This window comes from Globicephala melas, chromosome 5 (genome assembly GCF_963455315.2).
Source record: "Globicephala melas chromosome 5, mGloMel1.2, whole genome shotgun sequence".
Lineage (NCBI taxonomy): Eukaryota > Metazoa > Chordata > Mammalia > Artiodactyla > Delphinidae > Globicephala > Globicephala melas.
This window is the reverse complement of record NC_083318.1, coordinates 62,209,291-62,230,177: the sequence shown is the minus strand read 5'-3', so window position 1 is coordinate 62,230,177 and position 20,887 is coordinate 62,209,291. Positions and strand designations below refer to the sequence as shown.

The 20,887-nt window shown below is 43.4% G+C and overlaps 1 protein-coding gene across 1 annotated transcript in view; it reads left to right on the top strand.

The window, feature by feature from the left end:
- Positions 1 to 20,887, top strand: part of RELL1 (RELT like 1) — a 61,520-nt gene that overhangs the window by 36,282 nt on the left and 4,351 nt on the right. Inside the window, exons 4-6 of the mRNA XM_030881014.3 lie at positions 6,264 to 6,321; positions 8,738 to 8,974; positions 12,227 to 12,365. Of these exons, the coding sequence (XP_030736874.1) occupies positions 6,264 to 6,321; positions 8,738 to 8,974; positions 12,227 to 12,362 (431 nt within the window). The 3' untranslated portion in view covers positions 12,363 to 12,365. The remainder of the gene's footprint in view (positions 1 to 6,263; positions 6,322 to 8,737; positions 8,975 to 12,226; positions 12,366 to 20,887) is intronic.

Sequence of the window (20,887 nt, the reverse complement as noted above, 5' to 3'; positions counted from 1 at the left end):
AAAGGAATGACTTCAGTGAACCCAGACTCTTGCATCTTCCCGTACATAGAAAAGAACTACATTCCTTAACTCGAGATGTCTGGTTTTCTTTAATTAATAGTCATCTTTTGATGTTCCGACTACCTGGTCTTTGTTGCAAAAACCCCTGTATATCCTGGGGTTGCCTCTCCAAAGCACTCCCTCAGAGCTGTCTGAGACGCTGTGTCCCGGCCTTAGGTCCTCAGGTTTGTCCACTGAATAAAACATAACCTCTCAACTTTTAGGTCGTGCATTATTTTCAGTCGACATCTCCAGTATCCGCAGATCTCCATACTTTGAATTTTCATGAGAATTTAAAAGAAAATGCTTTCCTTGGGCTCTGTCTGTGCCCTGGTCAGTGCTGACACATGCAGCATGCACTGCTGCGCCTGAGCCATTTGTCCAAAAGTAGAAATACCTCCGTGCTGCTCAGTAAATACATGCTCTTCCATCCCCAGCCGCTCCCCGGGGCTCCTCTGCCCCCATATCCTCACTATCAGCTGGAGCATCTGCCTGGCCCGGGCTGCTGGTCAGTTGTTCTGACTAAGAGAAGCAGCAATTTCACATGATTCAGCATAGTTTTCATTGTTCTTTACAGGGTGGGTTTTACGTATTTGGCATAGATCTGGGTGCATTATGTGCATAATCTAATCCTCAAAATATTCCTCTGGAGTTGATATTATTATACCCATTTTACAGATGAAGAAAGGAATACTCCAAGTGGTTGGTCACATGGTTAAGGAGCAGCCTGGCCCTACCTGGGTCTCTTTCATCTATACAACATTGCCTCAACTCTCTTCTACTTTGTAGCTTTCAGTTTCTATGGGATGGAAAACCAGATAGCCAAACTTAATAATATGGTGTTTAAAATAACAAGACAGCAATCACTTGGATTTGATGTCTGTTTTCTAAAGACCTTCGTTCAGGGAACAGTATTTGGTGATGCTATCCTTGAGGACTCAGTGGTGCACATTTCTTTCACATAAAAAAAGTGGATTTTAATTTGCATAAGAAGTACACAAATATGTTCTTGGCATAGAAGCTCCAGCCATGACAAAAGTGCACAGGGTAAGGTTGCTCCTGTACCTTGTGCTTTCGAAACTGCCTTCAGGGCTTTGGGGAGCTTGGAGGCATTTGGGACCTGGGCTTCTGAGAGCTGGAGTGGTTGCTGAGTTAGTGAGTGCTGCATGAGGGGGTTACTGACAGGTGAACTGGTTGAAATAAGTCAGCTGTGAAAACTTTGCCGGGGGCTGCAGTTCTCGTGTATAACTTCATAGTAGACACTGAGTGCTTGCTATGCACCAGGCTCGTTCTAGGGGCTTTCTGGGAACCCTGTGATTCAGATACTTCGTTCCCAATTTACAGTTGAGAAACTGAGGCCCACAGCACTTAACTAACTTGCCAATGTCACCCTGCTGCAAGTAGCAGACCTGAGATTTGAACTCTAGCATCTGACGTCAGAGTCTATACTTACCCACGTGCTGTCACTGCCTCTTTCGTGGTAGCAGGAAAGACGGATGATAAACTTCCTCCTTTCAAAGAGACAACGTATACAGCTGGGGTGTTTTATAGAACTCTTAAACATTAACTCATTAAATTCTCCAAACTACCTTATGAGGTAGATCCTGTTATCACCCCATTTTGCAGATGAAGAAACAGAGGCCCAGAGGGTAAGAAAATTACCCAAGGTCACACAGCCAGCATGTGGCAGGATGGTGCCAGCAGTGGGCCCCTTCTCCTAATTACAGCAGACGAGAAGCCTTTGGGTCCTTGGAGCAAGCAGACTATATAATTTCCTCACCTTCCACACTCACAGACTATAGGGCTGTTCTTTTCTTTTTTAATTATGTCCTTTTCCTTTCAGAAAGTAACCTTTTGGTTTCTGCTGCCTTGATTACCAGTAGGTATGTTGGAATAATACCAAGGCACTGATTTCATTCTTTCTCCTCTGCTCCCCTGTTCTTTCCCTTCTGTCTTTCTTATTCTTTACCCTCTTCCCTGTCAGGGCCTTCATCTGTCTGCCTGTGATTTCTCCAGTGACCTGTGAGGAAGGCTGGGGGCTCTGATCCTTTGTGTGGCCTTGGTTCTCCTTGGCCACCAGGAGATATCTGATCTCACTGGACACCCCTCTTCCAGCCGTGGCCCTCTCTAGCTTCCAGCCTGTGCCAAAACAGCAGCTGGGGGATTAGATACATACTTGGGTCTCTTACCAGTTGATAACCTAGCTTTTTTAGTTTGCCTTTGAGACTTAAATTCTCTATAGAACAAAATGTATTTTTCTTTTCTTTGTCATTAACAGACTCTGAACTTAATATCAATTAAGACCTCCCGGTTGAGGTTAATTTAACTATTTAAAAAAAAATTATCAGCACACTATAACATAATTTTTCTTTAAACATTGAAGAAAAAAGGAATAAAATTGAGTACAAGCCATTACCATTTTTCCATGTTTATTTATGTTTTCTTTGCCTACATTTACATATTTTAAAACATTTGCAGTCATGATATATGACCCGTCTTCTGCTTTGCATTTTTAATTTGGCTAATGGGATAATATTTCACCTGTACTCATGGTGACATTCTTGTTTATGGTTTAAACCTATCAGGTCTTGAATGTTGCAAATCAAGTCTTGTTTAGATAAATATCTCTTGAAGGATGAATTTATTGGCTGGCCTGCAGACTGATTATTTTCCCCCTAATTCCTAATCCTTTCTAAATAGAGCTGAATTGAAGAGCGTTTGGGTCTTCAATTCAGTGGCCTCTGTATGGAAGTTTGGAAAGTACCTGCAACTCCACTGTATGGAAGTTTGGAAAGTACCTGCAACTCCGTAGCTGAGCTTCTCTGCCAGGCCCTGACACTGTCTGAAAACAGCAACAATTCGGAGTATTGTGATTACTCTCCAAGCGCCCTGGTTATGGTTATTCACGCTAGGCAGAGAGAGGGATCCCTTGGTGACATTCTTACCTTGGGGCTCAATTTGTGTGGTGGCAAAAAGGATTCCTCCATAAACTACCATCACTACTGAGTAGATCTCTGGAACTTGCTATAATGGTTATGCAGACATCCTGTGAACTGTTAAACTGTTAAACTACTTGGACATTGAAGGAGTAGGTCGGGGTGAAAAGCACCCACCCCAGAGTCAGATAGACCAGGGTTTGAATCTAGGTCTGTTTCTAGCTCTGTTTCTAGCTGTGGGGCTCTGGCCAGTCAGTTACAGTCTTTAGGCCTCAGTGTCTATCTTTAAAATGGGGATGATAACTCTGCCCACTCTTGGGGAGAATCAAACATGATGGGGTCTGTAAAGCTTTTAGCCAGTGACTGGTACATACCAAGATCTTGCCTTGAATGTAAGGGAAAACTTTGAAGAGAGTAATAGTGGGAGAGAAGACAAGGCATTTTTCTTGTCTGATTTTGACTGGTCTATGCATATTATCAGGCAGAAATTCAGGAAAGAAGAGAGGAAGCAGTTTCTGGAAATTACTGCCCACTGGAAAATTTCCCCTGTTCTTGACCGGATTTGCTTGCCCTGTAATTGACTCCTCCCATCCTTTGGATGCCCATGAAGGGAAGAATTGTTGGACAGAATGTTGACAACTGTAGGAGAAACCATCTTTTGCGACGTTTTGGAGTTATGAGTAATCACAAGGAGGAGAAATATATTCATTAGAACTTAATTGGATTATTGCTCTTTTACAGCCAAATTAAAACATGTGTTTATGTGCTCATGGTGGTGTTCTGTTAGAGTTTTCTCATCACAGGAAACCAAAAATGTTCCCAAGGGTTAGTTTACTGAGATTTACTCCCTGGTATAGATTGCAGGGTAGACTAGAGACAAGGACGTATGTGCGTGTGTATGTGTGTGTTGGTCTCACACACCCACCCTCAATGGGTATGAATGATCAAAACTTGAGTCTATGCTTAAAGCATCACTCATAGCAAACAAAGGGGTTGTTTACTATTGTTTATAAGAAATAAGGGCAAGATACAGGAATACATGAATACATGAGAAACAACACAAGCCCATAAAAACAAGTTTTAGTAATGATTTTAATATATTTTCCTAATCTCTCTGGCAGCATTTTATCATCTGATGTTTCTAACAGAGGTCATCATTTTGATTAATTAATTTTCTCAGGTGACTATTTAAACTGTTTTTGAAAAGCTCATTCTTATAAGTGAATGCTATTAGTGTTATCTTTGTTTTCATACCTTTTTTGTTGTTATTTTTCCCTCTTTTCTGTTTATAGTTTTGAAGTTTAGTAAATGATGGCAGAATATAAATCTCAACTGGCAAATTATTGTGTATTCCCTAAACTCTTTATCTGAAAGAAAATTATTGTCCTGAATTCTTAGAATTAGTTAAAGGGAAAATGATGAGACTGTACCTAAATTTGTCTTACAGAGGGTAATGTGCCTTTTTTGTCACGTGGGAAAAGATACTGCTGATCCATTTCAGCACTGTTTTTGTAACGATAAGAGTCTTATTTAGATCAAACCTTGTGTTTGGATATGCATTTGTGCATCTTCACAGATAGTCATGAAAGGCAAAGAAAATATTTCTTTTTGAAAAGGCTGGTATGCTCCTTCAATATGTCTTCAGAAACCCCATACATTTGCAAGGGTTGTGAAGGGGAGAAAATTAGATTGTAGGGGGCAAAACCCCCTTACTATTTTATATGTAAAACACAGATATGCGTATACTACATAAACGTGTATATCTGCAGTATTATAGTTTCATGGGAGGGTGATTAGGAAAAAAATGTAAAAAAAAAGGCCTCTGGGTGGAGCAATAATGAAAAAAAGTTGAAACACTGGACACATCCTTAGCTATTAGCACTTAAAAGCAGCAGTGTTGAAAATAGAGTTAATTTTCCTCCTCTCGGATTTCATCTGAGATGATAATGTTGGTGTTGGCTCACATGATAAATAGTGATTTTTAAATTGTTTCATTGTCTCTGGGGAATTTGGTGTGGTTAGTCCTGAGGACAGTGCTTTAAAAATCAATGGGAATGGGTCAGGAGTCGGTCATCACATCTGGCCTTGCCTGGAAATACCCAAGAGAAACTTGACCACTCACTTCAGTCTTTTATCCTTACGACTTTTCACCCTACAAAAGACGAAAAGAACATGTGTGTCTGTGCATGGTGGTGGGGTAGGCACCCAAGAAGCTTAGATTCAATTTGCTTTAGTGGACAGCCTAGGCACCCCCTACAAATTTGGATTTTTTTTTAAAAAAAGTTAACATTAGAAGTCTAATTTAACTGATGGGTGTAACCAACATTTGAAATTTAAAGCTATCTGGCTAGAGTTAAGGTCTTGTATGGTCTGAATGGCCCACCTAGAAAATTAATCCTTTCTCATCCCTGGTTCTATGTGGGATAGACTTGATACTACATGGGTATCCAGAATTTAGGGCTAATTCATTGAGCATGTATAAGTTATTAAAATACAGGTCTCTTGAGACATACGTTTTATGACATATTTAGCAAAGTGAGTTAAATTCAGTTTCCTTTTGGTTTGAGAAGGGGAGAAAGATATGGCTTCTATGTTATATTGCTAATGACGTGTAGGAAACAAAGCTCTGTGGTAGATCTGCTTTCCTTTGCATAGATTCTCTGTCACTCTCCCTAAATTCCTGCGTGGTGAAAAGTATTGGCAGATGGTGCCACATCTGGGTTTTTCTTGGGAAAGACCCTCCCTTCTCCAGGGCCCCAGGGCCTCATTTGTGAGCTGAAGGAAATCAATTAGGTGTTTTCCAAACAGTTTTTCTGATATGATAATTCTATGATCACTCATATGATTGATTCCATTTTAATTCTTTTTTAAAATTAGTTAATTAATTAGTTTTTGGCTGTGTTGGGTCTTCGTTGCTGCAAGTGGGCTTTCTCTAGTTGCGGTGAGCAGAGGCTACTCTTTGTTGTGGTGCGTGGGCTTCTCATTGCGGTGGCTTCTCTTGTTATGAGGCACGGGCTCTAGGCATGCGAGCTTCAGTAGTTGTGGCACACGGGCTTCAGTAGTTGTGGCTTGCGGGCTCTAGAGCGCAGGCTCAGTAGTTGTGGCGCACGGGCTCTAGAGCGCAGGCTCAGTAGTCGTGGCGCGCAGGCTTAGCTGCTCCGTGGCATGTGGGATCTTCCCAGACCAGGGCTCGAACCCATGTCCCCTGCATTGGCAGGCGGATTCTTAACCACTGCGCAACCAGGGATGTCCCCCATTTTAATTCTTGACCTTCTTTTTTTTCCTTAGCAAATGCGGATGTTTTAAAGGCAATGGTAGCAGATAACAACGTGTGTGATCCTGAAAGGTGAGTGCTTTTCCCCTGATTTTATGGGGCTTTCGTTTTCAGTTGTCCGCTAGAGCAGGTTTCTGTACTTTGGCACTATTGACATTTGGGCCAGGGAATTCTTTGCTGTGAGGAACTGTCCTGTGCATTGTAGGACATTTAACAGCATTCCTGGCCTCCACTTACTGGATGCCATTGTCCCTTTCTCCTGCTGTGTGACATCCCAGAACCAACGCCTCCACACACTGTCAATGTACCCTGGGGGCGAAGTCGCCCCTGGCTGAGAACGGCTGCATTAGAGAACGGTGTCGAGAGGGAAGAGTAGCCCTGGAGCTGGGGACCTGGGTGAGTCTTACCTCCACCACTTCTGGATCCCCTCTTCTCGGGCAAGTTAACCGACCACCCTGAGCTCAAGTTCCATCATCTATAAACTGGAGATAACCACTGTACCAACTTAATTGGAATATTATGAGGAATACCGAATACCTCGGGCATCAAAAGACCTCTATGAACAATGATGATTAAACGAAAAACCAGGCTGGTTTGGGGGCACCTGCTAAGTTCTGTTCTTGTATTACCAGTTTTAGGTTACGGTGGTTGAGTATCATAGTCCTTCCTAATTAATTATAGGTAACTGTATTTCTATGTAAGTTTTCATGCTTCATGGAGCATTTATTGAGTGCCTGCTGTGTGCTGGGCATGATGCTGGAGCCGGGCCTTCACAGATCGTTGCCATGGAGGACGAAGTCTAGTGGGGAGTGGAGGCAAGAAGCAGGGGCTGCTTGTAGGCAGAGAAAGTCCAGGACAAAAGGCCCGGGAGAGTGAAAGTGTGGGATGCCTCCGGTAAGGTTCAGTCTGGGGTGGCCCGAGTTCATGCTATGGACAGAAGCAAGAAAGGCCAGGAAGGCAAGTTGGGTTTGAGTGACATGGCAAGGAGTTTGGACCTTTTCCTGCTTACTCTGTGGGTGGTACACCCAGCGCATCTTAGCTATTTCATACATGTTTGTCAAACTGGCCACGTTAGATCTGCATTTTAGCGAGGTGACTTAGTGCCAGAAGGCCAGTGGAAGGAGCTCTGGTGGTGTAGTTTATAGAGACATACGAGCTGTGGTTTCCGCCACACTCCAGCCCTGACCACAGACTCCTTGTGTTAGGACCATGTCACCTCATCGAATCTTTGCCTCAGTCATCTTAGGGCATCCTATAGTCCCTGTCATTGGGTTTTATGTGCAGCGTGTACTAGATAAACGTTTGTTGAATGAATGTTGTTAAATTTTTTTGTCTACTTTTGAAGTGGGCAAGTGGGCTGGTTACCAGCAGCGTAAAGGCTGGCTTTATGCTGTCATGAGACTTCTGTATGCCTTTTGGGCTCTCAGCCCAGTCTCAGGAGTCAGGCTCTGCTGTTATGTGCTGCCCTGCCCACCCCATCAGGTCAGAGGACTGATTCCTGGTTGGGCTGGCCCTGTCCTGTCTTATTTCTTCCTTTCCTAGTGGACCAGAGCCTTGACACGTGCCTTTTGAAAGCAGCCAGCATCTGACCTATATATACTTCTGCTTTTTATATTTTGGATGGTACGGCTGGGTTTCTTCCAGGTTATCAGAGTGATCTCCCCTGTTTCTGAAGCACTGTAGCATGATGGTTAAGATCATGGTTTCTAGATTTAGTCTTTCTAGATTTGGATCTCAGCTGTCGCTTACTAGCTGTGTGACCTTGGGTAAGTTACTTAACTGCTCTGAGGCTCAGTGTCCTAGTTTCTAAAATGAGGAAACTAATAATACCTACCTCAAGGTTTTGTAAAGATCAGTGGAATTAATATATATCAAGTGCGTAGACTGCTAAGTGTTAGCTATTTTTGTCATTACGATGATCAACATCTGTCTTGAGCATCACTTTTGATGTCTTGACCTAAAAGCTTTCTTCCTTTGACACAATAGTCAGATTGGATCAAATATTCTATCTTAAGTCATCCGATAATTTGATTGGAATTTAAGTTTTTCTCTCCTCCAGGGCACATATATTCGAGGCATCTCTTATCTTAGAGATCTAGGAGGAACTTGGGTATGTGTGAGAAATTAGTTTACTTGAAATTAGACTGCATGCAAAGGGAGATCAGCCATTTGGAAAGAGACCTAATACTTGAACGACAAACAGTGCATCATCATTAGAAGCAGTGGTTTATTTTCGGCCAGTTAATTCCATACGGGAAGTGATAAATCACATTGTTACTGTTTAAAACGAACTGTCATTGTCTAGTCATAAGAGCTGAGTACCTGCTGCCTGAGATCAGTTCACGAAGCCCATTTGTATAATTGGAAGAGGCATTTTTTTTCTTTTGATTTAAACCTGCTTCTTATAATGCAGGGGGAGAGAATGCCTTAGCTGGTATTTCTTTTAATAATCAGTTCGACCTTTTCCTTTTTTTTTTTCCCACCTTAGCCCGGCGACCCCTAGCACTCCTGGGAGCCCGCCTGTGAGCCCCGGGCCCTTGTCGCCAGGTGGCACCCCAGGGAAGCACATCTGCGGCCACCATCTGCACACAGTGGGTGGCGCTGTCGAGCGGGACGTGTGTCATCGATGTAGGCATAAGCGATGGCACTTCATAAAACCCACCAACAAGGCCAAAGAGGGCCGCTCAAGGCGCCAAGGAGAAGTTACTGTCCTCTCTGTGGGCAGGTGAGTCCTGGGGGTGCTTTGGGTTTGTGTAACGCAGTTGCTGCGCTGTGTGGATTTGTACACCCGTTAAACGTAGAGTGTGTTCTCCTGAGCCTGGCTCAGGTCCTATCTCTGGGCTTCTTTGATGTTTTCTGGTCTGAGTCCTGTATTTTTCCAACAGCAGAAGAATTCTAAGAGGTGGCTATTGCAAGATCAGGTGTGACTTGTATTAATTAAGGTAACAAATTAATTACTTGCTGTATTAGGGTTCTACAGAGAAGCAGACTCAATAAGATATATATATACACACAGACACACATGTAAGAGATTTATTATGGGAATTAACTCACACGATTATGGAGGCCAAGAAGACAGGAGAACTGGTGGTAATTCAGTCCAAGTCCAAAGGCCTGAGAACCAGGGGAGCCGGTGGTATTAGTCCTGGTCCCAGTCTGAAGGCCTAGAAACCAGGAATGCTCATGTCTTATGGCAAAAGAAGAGGGATGTGTCGGCTCAAGTAAAAAGAGCAAATTCAGTCTCCCTTTGCCTTTTAGTTCTGTTCAGGCCCTCAAGGGATTGGATGATGCCCATTCTCATTGGTGAGGGTGATCTTTACTCAATCTACCAATTCAAAGGCTAATCTCTTCTGCAAACGTCCTCACAGACACACCCAGAAACAATGTTTTATCAACTCTCTGGGCAGTCCTTAGCCTGGTCAAGTTGACTCATAAAATTAACCATCACACTTGCTCTAATAGATAAAGCCCAAATCTCAACTGTTAGAGAATGTAAATTTGTATTTCACTTGTGGAAATCGCAAGATCAGTGGTGGCTCTTCAAGCAGGCCCCCAGAGCCCTGGGTCCTTTCCATCTTGTGCCTCTGCTGGATTTGCTAGCAGGAGAAAGTACGCAGAGCATTGTTCACAAGAGGTTTTTCAGGAGATGGGCCTGAAGTGGCACATTTCAGTCTTGCTCACATTCCTCTGTCTGGAACTCAATCACTTGGCCACACCTAATGGCCAGGGAGGTAGGTAACGTCGGCCAGGAAGAAGGGAAGAGATGGAGCCTGGTCCACTGCTCTCCAGCCTCTGCCGTGTAAGATCCACGTGGACCCCTGGGACTGCTCGCTTTTCCTTCACCTCCTCCTTTCCCAGTCCTAAAGTTCCATTTACCTGTGACCCATATGTGATGTGGAGATCTTGCAGTTCAAGTGATAAACAATTTGACGATACTGTATGCAGAGCATTTTTGGTTGATTTTGAGCCTCCTGCAGGAACTGCAGGGCTAATGCTGCACGTGCAAAGGCAGTAGAGAGTAATGGTCGAGAGCATGCCTGCTGGCAGCAGACTGGGGAAGCCCTGAGCAAAAGCTGACAGTGTTGCCTACATGATCCTTCTCTCCTTACTGACAAACTCTGGGAAGAGTAGCCTGGACTCACTGAATCGCCCTCATTTGACTCCTGACACCACTACTTACAAACTGTTACTTCTCTCTGTGCCCCAGTTTTCCCCTCTATAAAATGGGGATGACAGTAGCACTCACCTTATCGGGTTGCTGTGAAGACTAAATAAGGTGACTCAGGTATAGGTCTTAGACCAGTTTTTGGTGCTTATTATATACTCAAGAATTGTTGGCTATTATTATTACTGTTATTTGAATTCCATTGAGTTTCATCATGTGTTGCACAAGCAACAAGGAGAAGACTCCTTGGCTCTTTGCCACTTATAACAAAACAGTGCAACTCATGACCACACTGTTTTATTCAGAGCAGAGTCATGGGAACTTATGAATGTGGAATGCGGTGAGAACCTGTAACTTGTTTGGACAAAGTGTATTTTGTTTGCTTTAAAAAAAAATCTGCTGAAACTTTCAACTCAGATTCAACATGGCTTTTTTAAACGCCCCCAATCCAACTCTCCGTCTTGGAGATAGAATAAATACTATGACTGCTGAGTGATTACAGGCTGCTTTTCAGCAAGTGTTGCTTAAAGAGAGTCTTAAAGTTTGACCGAATAGGTTTGTGGTGACAACTTTTTTCCTGATCCTCCGTTCACTGCTTCAGAGTCTCCTTCCTCCTTCTGGTGGGTGAGCTCATTTTGGACAAACAAAGAGAATTTATTTTAGATGGTTTTGAGGGAAATGAAGACCAAGACTAGAGAGAAACTGCTGTGAAAGATTTTCGGGTTTTGATGGTGATGGACGAGAAAAGCAGTCCAACTGAGTACATTTCTTTAACTTCTCTCTTAATTCTTAAGGAAAATCTCTTTCTTAAATTCCTTAACCCTTAATGAAAACCCAAATTTGCTTCAGAAACAGAAACAAAAAAACCCAGACAAAACTCATGCAGACACAAAAACTCTGCCACCCGACTGATGCTGATAAACGTGTGTCTGGGGCCCTGTTTAGAGAGGTAGACCCTCTGCTGGGTGAAATTTAAGAAGACAGTTCCCTAGTGAACATCAGATTTGCAAACTGGTCGGGCTTTTATCCAGCCTTCTGTTGTTAAAACAGCTGATGTTTAAGCCCAGGTCCTTGTTAGAAACCACAGCTCTGAGGCTGTTTCATATTTGAGTACCCGTGTTTCTTAGTGCATTTCCCATGCTCTGTAAACTGTGCAGCAGAGTCTGATGTGTTGAGTGAACATCGGCTGGGAGCTTTGGCAGGACGGTTCCTCCTGTTGAATATGGTGGTTTTCTTTTCTTTTTTTTTTTTTTGTGGTACGCGGGCCTCTCACTGTTGTGGCCTCGGATGCACAGGCCCAGCGGCCATGGCTCACGGGCCCAGCCGCTCCGCGGCATGTGGGATCTTCCCGGACCCGGGCATGAACCCATGTCCCCTGCATCGGCAGGCGGACTCTCAAGCACTGCGCCACCAGGGAAGCCCTTCTTTTCCTTTTAAAAAAGTTTTTATTGAAGTATAGTTGATTTACAATGTCGTGTTAATTTCAGGTGTACAGCACAGTGATTCAGCTATATATATATTAATATAATATGTATATATTAATACATATATATATATTCTTTCTCAGATTCTTTTCCCTTATAGGTTGTTACAAAATACTGAGTATAGTTCCCTGCGCTATATAGTAGGTTCGTGTTGGTTATCTATTTTATATATAGTCATGTGTGTATGTGAATATGGTGATTTTCATTGCTGTCCTAACTTTTGGCTGAGTTTGTTTGGGATCCTCCAGGTGGATGATTTTTACTTCATTCATGATTCTTGTTCAGTGGAAAAGCAAAACCCGTCACATCTCCTCTTTCCCTCACTCAGGTTTAGAGTTACGAAAGTGGAACACAAGTCAAATCAGAAGGAGCGGAGAAGTTTAATGTCAGTTAGTGGGACCGACAGCGTCAATGGGGAGGTGTCTATGACCCCCCTGAAGAGAGAGCGAAGTGGCACAGAGTAGCAGGTAAGTTGAAGTTGTGGCGACATTGGGGGTGGGTGGTACATGGCAGGGAGAAGGTGCCCAGAGCCTCCCTGGAGTCTGTGGTAATACGGGAGTGACTTGGCAGGGAAATGAGAAGTACTTTCCTGGAGCTGGTAAGGCTGTAGGGGTCGGAACACCATTACTTGTCTGCCCAGAGCTTTTTGTGAAGAGCCCATCAACACAGGTGCCTCCAGGGACCTGGCCTGTATGATAATGAGTGGGGAGGATTACTTAGGGGGTAATGTGGAGTGGTGGGAACTGGAGCAAACTAGAAATCACATAACCCATCTGTTAGGGTTTGCATTACCACAAGGCAGGAAGCACTTAGTGTGGCTAGATCTTAGGCAAAAAAGGTGGAAATCTAGACTTTTTTTTTTTTTTTAGCGGTACGCGGGCCTCTCACTGTTGTGGCCTCTCTCGTTGCGGAGCACAGGCTCCGGACGCGCAGGCTCAGCGGCCATGGCTCACGGGCCGAGCCGCTCCACGGCATGTGGGATCTTCCCGGACCGGGGCACGAACCCGTGTCCCCTGCATCGTCAGGCGGACTCTCAACCACTGCGCCACCAGGGAAGCCCCTACAGGTGAAATCAACAGGTTTTTAAATGTTGGCGGCTTGTTAAAAATCCTTTAAACGACCACGCAGGCCAAATGAAATATAATCTTGTCGCCATTTCTAGGTAAACTATGATTTGAAAAAGGGCTTGAGCAAGCAAAGCAATGCTTTTTTCCTTTGAGTTGGAAACCAGTTTTGTTTGATGTGTCACAGTTCTAAAATACCCCCAGTAGAAGTATTACTCCTTCCACCAAATATTTTGAAGCAATTCAAAAGCAAACGTGAATGCTTCTTGGCTTGGCAGTTTTAACTTTGGGAGATATTACTTAAAAAAAAAAAGCCTGTGATAATTTGATATTGGCTTAGCCTTTATCTTCTTTGCTTTCTGTTCTGGCTTGAGTCCCATTCATCCCTTTCATGTTACATGTTATATGTAAAAGGATGAGTGTGAGGACTCAGGAGTGACCAGCTCCAAAGTCTCCAATGGAACAGTCAGAGCCTGAATGCTAAGGCAGAAGAGGTTCCACTTCCAAAGGGAGGGGGAGGCGGGGTAAGGGGGAGAGGAATAGCCAGGTCCTAGAAGGTACAGGGAAACAGCAAGGTTGAACCTGAGCCTTGGAGTCAGGCTGCCTGGTTCAGGTTCCCGTTCCCCACTCACTAGCCCTGGGACCTGGACAAGGTGCTTGGGCTTTTTTATGCCTCACTTTCCTCACCGAGAAATAAAAATGATGCTGCTTGCCTTGAGGGATGGCAATGCGATATCAGGGAAATAACATGGGAAGCCCAGGGCCTGGCAGATAGGAAATGCCCAGTTAGTGCTACTGATTATTTTAAGTGGCCAGTTTGGCGGAGAAGGGGCTTTTGAGTGAAGCTTCTGATAACCTGCCTGGGCTCAGAGGGGTTGAGGATGATCCAGAAGTCATCTGGGGGCTTCCCTGGTGGTGCAGTGGTTGAGAGTCCGCCTGCCGATGCAGGGGACACAGGTTCGTTCCCCGGTCTGGGAAGATCCCACATGCCGTGGAGCGGCTGGGCCCGTGAGCCATGGCCGCTGAGCCTGCGCTTCCGGAGCCTGTGCTCCGCAACGAGAGAGGCCACAACAGTGAGAGGCCCGTGTACTGCAAAAACAAAAAAACAAAACAAAAAAACCAAAACAGAAGTCATCTGGAAGAGTTGTGCTCCTGAATTCTGTAAGACATAGGGGCTCTGATAGCTTTCCAGCACTGGTTCTTGCCATTTCACCCTTGGGAAGATCTGGCCGCTTCCCCTGAGTTGAGGAACCCAACAGAGGCTTTCTTTAAAGACGAGACATGGAGCAGAAAAGTCTGTCTTTGGCTTCTCAGCCAGTTACTGGTGCCTTGGGAAGGGAACCCAGAGGAATTTAGGAAAACGAAGAGGATGATGATCATAAAAGCAGCTAATGTCAATTCAGTATTCTAGTCTTCTGGGTGTTGTACTGAGATGTGTCTCGCATGTCACCATTATAAACATCTCCTAATGGGATGGATACTATTACCCCAGCTTTATAGATGAGGAAACCAGTGCACGGAAAGGGTAAATTACATGTTATGGATCACATGACTGGAAAGAGGAGCTGATATGAACTGAGGCCTGTGACTGTAAGACCAGCTGCACTCTTCTGCCATCCTGGGGTGCTCATGAAGGGGCAGCCCTAGATCCATGAATGAGGAACATCTCCACCAATGATCTGGAACCTGGTGGTCTAATATGGTAGCCACTAGTCACCTGTGGCTACTTAAATTTAAATTAATTAAAATTAAAAGTTTCATTCTGCAATTGCACTAGTCACATTTCAAGTGTTCAGTAGCCATAGACGACTAGGGTCTGCCAGATACAGACATTTTCCATCATTGCAGAAAGTATTACCCACAGAGTAGATGGTACCTTAGATGTCAGAATTGGAATCCTGAGTGACTTTGGTAAATTAGAGAAACATTCTGATTGAAGTCACGAGGACTTGGCTTCTGGGACGAGAAGTATGTGGCTATTCAAGTCTAAGGTGAGGAAGGCCCGGCCAGTTTAGCTGCAAAGAAAGAGAAAGCATGAGCTGTAATGACAGTTCTGCATATGAGTCATCAACCTGGCAGTGTGTTGAGAGACAGAGCAGAGGTGGGTAAGAAGACACTGCTTGCCCTCGGGCAGGAAGCGCAAGGTGATCCTGGGTTAGGCTCAGCCAGATTCCAGCCTTGCTAAAGTGCCGTGCCCGGAGGGAGGCACTCAAGGTCTGGGAAGGTTAAAAGAATTAGGATTGCTCAGGTAGTTTTCTTGGTCCAAATTCTGTCCGTATCTGGATTTGATCCAGTCATCTGAAAATCCTGACCACATCTAACTGGTTTACAACTTGATACTCTCTGCAAAGCACGCAATCTTCTTACCGGGATTTTGTGAAAGAGCATTGGATTTGATTAGAAGACCTGGGCTCTCATCATAGCTTCGCCGCTTGGAAATTGTCCTTAACTGCCCTTACTCCAGGTTTCCTTGAATGTGAAATAGGATATTAAATCCATCGATTGAAGGCGAGTGCCAGGAGAGCATCTGGCATGTCATTGGCTCTCAGTGGTGCTGTGCCGTCCAAAGGTGCAACGAGCACGAGTGACCTCAGAAAGCGGATGTGTTTTCCGAGCATTCAACATAATTGTAATCAATTTTGGAATTAAAAACATAATTTTTATTATGGAAAATTTCAAACAGACTCAAAAGTAGAGAGAATAATGTCACAAATGCCGATGGACTAATTTAATTATAAGACGTACTGCGTATTGAGTATCTACTATGTACCGGGCATGCTTTAGAAGGCATATTCCCTGTATTAACTGATTTAATCCTCACAACAGCAATAAGTAGGTGCCAGTTTAAGCAGAGAGAGTTGAGGCAACTTGTTTAGAGTTACCAGCAAGAATGTGGTAGAGTTTAGAGCCCAACCCAGGCAGTCTGGCTCCCGGAGTCCCAGACTTCACCACTCAGCCGGGTCCAAGGAAAAACAGGTCCTGTGGTTACAGCCTGCTGAGGTTGGGACCTGCTGAGTGATGATGTCTGCTGAGCCCAACAGAGAATGGACTCTACGAAAGGAGGGAAAGGACTATTCACTGACACTCAAAACTATGTAGGTACTTATGAAAATTTTTCTTGCTTGGTTTCTTAATATTTCTCATCCTACAAAAGAGTATGTTTGGGCGATTTCATGTGACTTGATTTTCCAACAAGAGAGATCCTGAAGTTTTTCCTTCTAGGCCCAGAAGATCTCTGGTTCTGAGCTGAATAGGAAGATCTGCACTGGGATGTAACTAATACAATAAGACAGGAGTGTTATATACCTTTCGTACTGTCTAATACAGGTTTTAGAGTTGTGGTTTTTTCCTGAAAAATATTTTTGTTTAAATTTGAATTTTTGGCCAAGCTATTTTACTGGAATGCCTTGTTTTAATATAGAACTGATTCAAATATTCAAATGCAAATGCATATCTACTCATTGGTTAGGTTTCCTTCTTTAAAAAAAAGAAAATTCAGTGGCTGATACCACCAACTAGACTTAGGATTTCTCTCTCTTTCTCCTTCTCTTTTTAAAATACAAAATCTGCTGTTTGGCATTTCTTCCCCCCTTTATTATTTCCCCCCTGTTTCCTTTGCCTGAGTTGTTTTTTGTAGCTAGATCTGACTTGCACTCTGCCTGATTTATTTTGGCAATGCAGTTAAAATGGTTTCTTTTTTCCACAGAAAATGTGTTTTGATTTCTTCTTAGAAGAATAAGCTTTTGTTCTTCAAAGTTAAATAAATCAAATTGCTTTCAGCCTCCAAATGCCACTGCCTTGTCTTCATTATCATTGGGCTTTTGCTTTTTAAAAATGATGCCATCGTAAGCATTCTCTCGCACATGTTTCTGAAGTATCTACCCCCCTTTCCAGTTTATGGTAGCATCTTATTGAAAACGTTGATTTGGTAAGTTTACAGAAAATATTTTTTTATCAAAACAAATTCATCATATTAGATGTCTCTGTTTTAAATCGTTTTATTATCGAAGCTATTCTATTAATTCTTATTTCGGTCATTTAGTTTAGTGATTAAGAGCTGAGTTTTAAACTGCTTAGGTTTAATTTTAACTGTGCCACTAACTACCGGTTGTTTTCAGCAAGTTACTTAACCTCTCCAGGCCTCAGGTTCTTCATCTTTAAAGTGGTGTAGGGTGTAGTGGTGGATGTAAATGACATAATACATGTGTACAGTTCTTAAATCAGGCTTTGGCACAGAGTTAGTATTCACTAACTCACTATTCACTATTATCAATAATTTCCATCCCATTCTCAGGGGTCCTAGTTAGTTATTAGCCCATTCCTCAAGCATCACTTTTAGATACTGTAACTCACTTTTTCCTTCTTAAGAACATTAGAGCTTTGGAGTCTGATGACATCTCAGAAATAGATATTTGGCAAGTCCCTTAGGAATTTGGGCCACTTTCTTGTGTGTGTTAAGAGGGCCTTAGAAATAACATGCCCCTCTTACTGGAAGTGGAATCAGAATTAGTAACAAGGCAATTGAAAAGTGTTGCAACTTAAGTTCTTTTTATTATACAGATCAGAGGAGGGGTTATATTAAGAGCTAGTGTGGACTGAATTTTCTTCACCTCACCGTGCTACTGCTGGGCTGGGGCTTTGCTCTGGGATAAAAGTCTCCTTTTTGCCAAGACTCATGGATCACCCTCCCTCCCTCCTCAGGACCACTGCGGGGCACAAGGTCAGCTCTCCAGATCTTCGGGGCCTTTTCATTTCCTCCTCTAACAGTGAGGAAAGGCAAGCTTTTCTCCTTTTTGCTTTTGAACTCTGGTGACAGGCAGTGCAGTGGTGGTCCGGTGGGGGCCTCCCCTGATGATGTGTTGCTTTATTCGCAGTCCTCTGCATGGCTCGTTCTTTTGTTAACTCTCCATGGAAGGAGAGGATGGTGAGAAACTGTAGGTATCACGAGTTAATTTTTCTCCATAGCTTATATTTTTTTCAGGGCAAAACACACACATATATATCTTTTAAGAAAAAGGATCACAAATTTGATGGAAGCCCCTTAATGGGATTCATTGGCCTTTATAAACAGAAGCTGCACCTCAAATAGGCATGGATGGGACCACCTGGCTTGATTTAGAAATGGCTGAATACATTTCTAAAGAGTAAAAGCAGTACTTTGATACTTGTGTTGTTCTTACATGGAAGACCAGTCCCATTGAGTCCATCTTAAATATGGAAGTGGAGGGAAGTTAATGCCTGTCCTTGACCATTCACTGTCTGTGCAAAGCGTAGGCAGTAGAACCAGGCAGATGAGAAGAGCTGAGTGGGGGACAGAAATTTCAATGCAACCTGATGGATCATGGGTGATCATCTCATCTCATCTCTCCAGTTTACAGTGGAAGAGCCAGGCTCAGAAGGATGAAGTTTTCCCAGATCCCTGGGCTGGGGAGGGAGAGGGCTTAGGTGGGAAGAAATCCATACTTTGGGGCCGATATGCTCAGTGGCTTTGAAGTTCAAGGGAGCTTTGCTTCAACAAAGAAAAAAATCTGCATTCAGTTTAGCCCGGTAACTCACAGCAGTGATCATTTCAACATTATCAACCTTCCCCAGGCTTGGTCTCCTATGGGGACCATCTGATGTCTTTTGGCTGTTAGAGCTGCGCCTGGATCAGTCCAGGTTTGTGAGCTATTCTGTTTTCTAACAAGTCGACTAAGATCATAGACTTCGAGATCTCAGAGGAGCTGTGATGGCTAGTTCAGGTCAACTCAAGTACAATTAACGTCTTTTAAAAGTGTTTGTTGAGCCCCTACTTTGTGCCAGGCCTTAGGGATGCAGCAGTGTGGAAGAGGGACAGACAAGGGCCATGCTTTCATGGAGCTTCTGTTCTAGTTTTTGTAGTGATTTTTCTCCCCATGCCCCCTTGGTCCCCTAGTTTTAGAGTAAGGAGGCCCTAGGACATTATGTACGTTGTTCAAGGTCATGCGGATGGTTTATTCCAGAGCCTGGACTTGGGCTTCCTCATAGTTCAGTCCCTTCACTGTCTCTGAGGTCCTGGATATTGCAAGTGTTTGAAATTGAATCATTTTTAAAATGGAAAAATAAGGCATGAACACGATACAATATTTAAGCACCATAAAAGGCTGCAGGATGAAAAAAAAAATGTCTTCACCCTGTCTACGCCCCTTCTACCCACCACACACATGTCATCTCTCAGTCCCCTTCCCAACAGGGGACCACGGTTGTCCGTGTCCTCTATATCCTTTCAGGATTATTCTATGCATATACTTACTTAAACAACATATATACATGTCTACAGCCCCCTCCTTTGCCCTTCCATGAATGAGAGCTTAGATACTTGTCTGCACCTTGCTTTTTATTGAAATTGATGACTGATAAGGTCTGTGGACTATTTTTTATGCTCCCACATTGATTGAGCCATGAGGAGTGAAAATGCTGTACACGTTTAAAATGCTGTGTGTCCTGTTTGTTCTTTGTTGTTGGGAATAGCCCCGAAACATTTACAGACATAATCTGAGAGTTTTGGGTGGACCTAAAAACATATTTTGCTGTCATCAACACTGATGTTCTAAGTTATTCTTCCACAGCCTTGTTCTGTGTACAGAAGAGACTGAAACATATTTGTGAGTATTCCCAGAATTTAGGTAACATGAGGGCCCAGAGGGTTTTGTTTTGTTTTGTTTTGAGTTGCCACCAAAGCTGTCTCCTCTCCTCAGTTATCTCCCTCGGCAGGGTCTGCTCCAGGGCACCTCCCTAGTGCTGACCAGAAGGTGACCCCTCAGGGAGCTTATCTGTCCTCCCCCGTGGCCCTGCCAGCCCTCTGACAAGGCTTAGGAAAGAGGGCTGCAACATCTGCCTTTTTGCCACAGAGACTGCAGCACTGGAGGCTCACGGAGACTTCGGAGGACGAAAAGGCAGACCTAAGGGGCTCGAGGGAGGCAGAAAGCGAAATGCCTTTGGTGACATTTTGGCCCAGAACGAGACAGAAGAGGGAATTAACAGTTATAATCAGGATTTTTCTTTTTCTTCATTTGTAACTCGAGACTTTGAATCTACTAACATTAAATAGCTAAGGAAGTAGTAGTCCCTGTTTTCTGTAAGCTATTTTCTGCAAGGATGTACGATGCTATAGTAAGTAGCTCCACAGTATAGGTTCTGGAACCAGACTCCTTGTGCCCAAGTCCTGGCTGGGCACTTTTTAGCTGTGTAATCTTGGGCAAGTTCCTTAGTCTCTGATGCCTCAACTTCTCCATCTGTAAAGTGGGTTTAAAATACCACCTACCTCATAGGGATGTTGTTCTTTGGTGCTTAGCAAGTGCTAAATAGCCAAATACTTGATGTTATTATTATAATATTATGTCAGGTGAGACCTATTTAAACACTTAGCAAATAAAAGTGTGAAAAATTAATGGTTTTTGATATTTCTTAATTTTCCTGAGGCTCAGAGAAGCAGGTTAGACATAACCTATAAGATGCTGTAGTTTTGTTTGACACTAGGGTAGAGGCTTACTAAATGCAGGTAGCTGGACTTGCTCACAAGGCAGTCAGGAGGCAACGTTTAACTTGTTTTGTTTTCCTTATTAGAAAGAGGTGGGACCATTCAGAGTCTTAAATTATTCTACCTGTAGCTAGCGTAGACGTTGAATCAGAGGTTTATTGAGACTAAGAGGGAACTGCTGAATTGCATTTAAATCTTTCCCAGGAGAACCCTTGTGTTTCCAGATACAGAATAACTTTTGATGTCAATTACATTTTACTTGGAATCAAGTGCTCTGATTCTCACCATCCCAAGGGTTGGTAAATCACAAACGTTCAGCTATTGTCACTTGGGAAGCCCATCATTGCTAAATATATGAACACATTTAAATTGTTGTGAAGCTATAACTCAGGAAAGAGCAACCTTCAGACTTCCCAGTAAGATCTAA